Source organism: Myotis davidii, unplaced genomic scaffold (assembly GCF_000327345.1).
Source record: "Myotis davidii unplaced genomic scaffold, ASM32734v1 scaffold43, whole genome shotgun sequence".
In the NCBI taxonomy this organism is placed as follows: domain Eukaryota; kingdom Metazoa; phylum Chordata; class Mammalia; order Chiroptera; family Vespertilionidae; genus Myotis; species Myotis davidii.
Window position 1 is genome coordinate 2,220,865 of NW_006294590.1, and position 2,781 is coordinate 2,223,645.

The window sequence follows — 2,781 nt, forward strand, 5'->3', positions numbered from 1 at the left end:
TCCATGGCTTTAGCGGGTGATGTCCAGGATGGTCCCATCTTAATCCCTACCTTTATTTTTTAAAATATATTCTTGTTGATTTCAGAAAGGATGGGAGAGGGAGGGAGGGAGAGAGAGAGAGAGAGAGAGAGAGAGAGAAACATCCATGGTGAGAGAGAATCATGGATCGGCTGCCTCCTGCACGCCCCGCACTGGGGATCGAGCCCACAACCCGGGCCTGTGCCGCACTGTACTTCCTGGTTCGTGGGTCCACGCTCAACCACGGAGCCACTCCCTACCATCAAACCTCATTTCCAAATAGCATCCCACACCCACCCCCGGGACAGGGCGTCCCTGGGAGCGCACTGCAGCCTGTTGGGGGCGCGGCCTGTCCCCTTGACCCGACCCCTGGCTCTGACCCCTGGCTCTGACCCCGCCCGCCCCAGGGTCCGCACGTTCCCACGGGACTCGCCCCTGGGCCGCGACATGGTGCGTGCGCTCATGCACTACGCTCTCAAGGTCTGGGGCGACATCACGCCCCTGAACTTCCACGAGGTGGCGGGCAGCGCGGCCGACATCCAGATCGACTTCTCCACGGCCGACCACAACGACCGCTACCCCTTCGATGGCCCTGGCGGCACCGTGGCCCACGCCTTCCTCCCCGGCGACCACCACACCGCGGGGGACGCCCACTTCGATGACGACGAGGCCTGGACCTTCCGGTCCTCAGGTGCATGCGTGGGGCTGAGCCCTGGGGACCCCACATCACCCGGGGGCCCCATGGACCCCAGAGGTTGCAGGAAGCCACATCGACCCTGTGAAGCGTCCAGACCCCGGGCACGGGAACAGCTGGGCAATTCCAGATCAGGGCGACTCACCCCCATCGCGGGCAGGGACCCCACCGGGCAGCCAGGCTGGGCTGGGTGTGCGGGCCCGGGGCTCTGTGTCCTCGCCTGGTCTCATCTCCCAGGAGGTGTGGGTGCGGGTGGGGAGGAGGGCCACGTGGGTTCCTCCACACACAGGCCTAACAAGGGTCCTGGCCCGTGGGGCGCAGGAGTCCTACGCCGGTCCCTGCATCCTGGGGCCCAGAAAGTCAACCCCCAATACCCGGCCCGTAGGCACGCGCCTCCCCATCCTTGCGGCCACGTCCATGGCTCGCCATCCCCCGTGGCTCGCCGTCCCCCGTGGCTCACTCTTTCTCGTGTCCCCAGATGCCCACGGCATGGACCTGTTCGCAGTGGCCGTGCACGAGTTTGGCCACGCCATCGGGCTGAGCCATGTGGCGGCCACGCAGTCCATCATGCAGCCCTACTACCAGGGCCCGGTGGGCGACCCGCTGCACTACGGGCTCCCCTACGCGGACCGGGTGCGCGCCTGGCAGCTGTACGGTGAGTGCCCCGCCCCCCGAGAGCCAGCGCGGGCGCCCTGAGGACAGGGACAGAGGCTGGGGAGCCCCTGGGTGCAGAGCCCGCAGGAGTTCTAGCACCTGCCTGGCGCGTACGTGTGTGGAACGAGCGGACGCCATCACAGACTCACCCCGGAGCTTCAGAGCCTGGGCAGGATTCCGCGTCCGGGCCTCTGGTGGTCTCAGGTGTGACAGCTGGCGTGATGGTGCCGGCCGGGCACAGCACTCGGTTTGGAGTAGGGGGGAAGCTGAGGCCCGGTGACCACCTGGGGAGGAGCCACAGCCAGGCCAGCCCAGAGCTAGCCGCAAGGCGCCCTCTGCTGGGGACACCTGGGAAGTGCAGGGCAAGGAGGCCCAGCCGGTGAAATCCCTGTTCGCCCTCCAGGCCACCTCCCTGGTGTTCTCCCCACACCCACCGCCCTCTGGCGTCTGCGTTATTTTATTGTAAAATTTACCGTTAAACTTTCTTTTTTAATTTAGGGAGAGGGAGAGAGAGATAGAAAATCAATGATGAGAGAGAAACATCGATCAGCTGCCTCCTGCACACTCCCTACTGGGGATGGAGCCCGCAACCCGGACCTGTGCCCCGACCGGGACTCGAACCCTGACCTCCTGGGTCCTAGGTTGTCGCTCAACCCCTGAGCCTCGCCGGCCGGGCACAGTCACCACTTTAAAGTGCACAATCCGACATGGACACACCCACAATGCAGTGCAGCCACGGGCGTCCCCGCCCCGTGCACGGGCCTGTCCGGCTCACGTTGTAGCCGGTGCTGACTCCGGGGCACGCGCAGGCCCGTCTGCCCGGCGGCCTTGGGGCCACCCCGGGTTCCGGGAAGCGGGCTGGGGCTTGAGGGAGGCGGGCGCCCTGGGTTCCATGCGGCCACCCTGTCTCCACAGGCGTGCGGGAGTCTGTGTCCCCCACGGCACAGCCGGACACGGCCGAGTCCGAGGAGCCTCCCCTCCTGCCGGAGCCCCCCGGCAACCGGCCCAGCACCCCGTACGTGTGACTGACCGGCTGCCTCCTGCAGGCCCCCCGCGGGGGATCGAGCCCACAACCCGGTCAGGGCAATGAACCGTGACCTCCTGGTTCATAGGTCGATGCTCAACCACTGAGCCCCGCTGGCCGGGCTGCTTTTCTCTCTTGATGCAACTGCTGCGGGTCCCAGAGCTGCAGGCGTGGTCGGGGGCGCAGGAGGGGGCGCACGCCCACGGCTCTCTGTCCGCAGGCCCGGGAAGGACGTGCCTCACAGGTGCAGCGCCCACTTTGACGCGGTGGCACAGATCCGCGGCGAGGCCTTCTTCTTCAAAGGTAGCCCCCGTGGAGCCCAGCGCCAGGGCGGGAGTCGGGGGGCCCCGGGTGGGGCCGGCCCCCGCAGCTGTGCGCCGTCCCCGCAGGC

At 67.0% G+C, this 2,781-nt stretch overlaps 1 protein-coding gene across 1 annotated transcript in view; it reads left to right on the forward strand.

The window, feature by feature from the left end:
* Window positions 1-405: 405 nt before the first annotated feature.
* The window catches only part of MMP17 (matrix metallopeptidase 17), a 6,139-nt gene continuing 3,763 nt past the window's right edge, over window positions 406-2,781 (forward strand). The window contains exons 1-4 of the mRNA XM_006768803.1: window positions 406-709; window positions 1,191-1,367; window positions 2,282-2,387; window positions 2,611-2,693. Coding sequence (XP_006768866.1) covers window positions 466-709; window positions 1,191-1,367; window positions 2,282-2,387; window positions 2,611-2,693 — 610 coding nt within the window. The 5' untranslated portion in view covers window positions 406-465. The remainder of the gene's footprint in view (window positions 710-1,190; window positions 1,368-2,281; window positions 2,388-2,610; window positions 2,694-2,781) is intronic.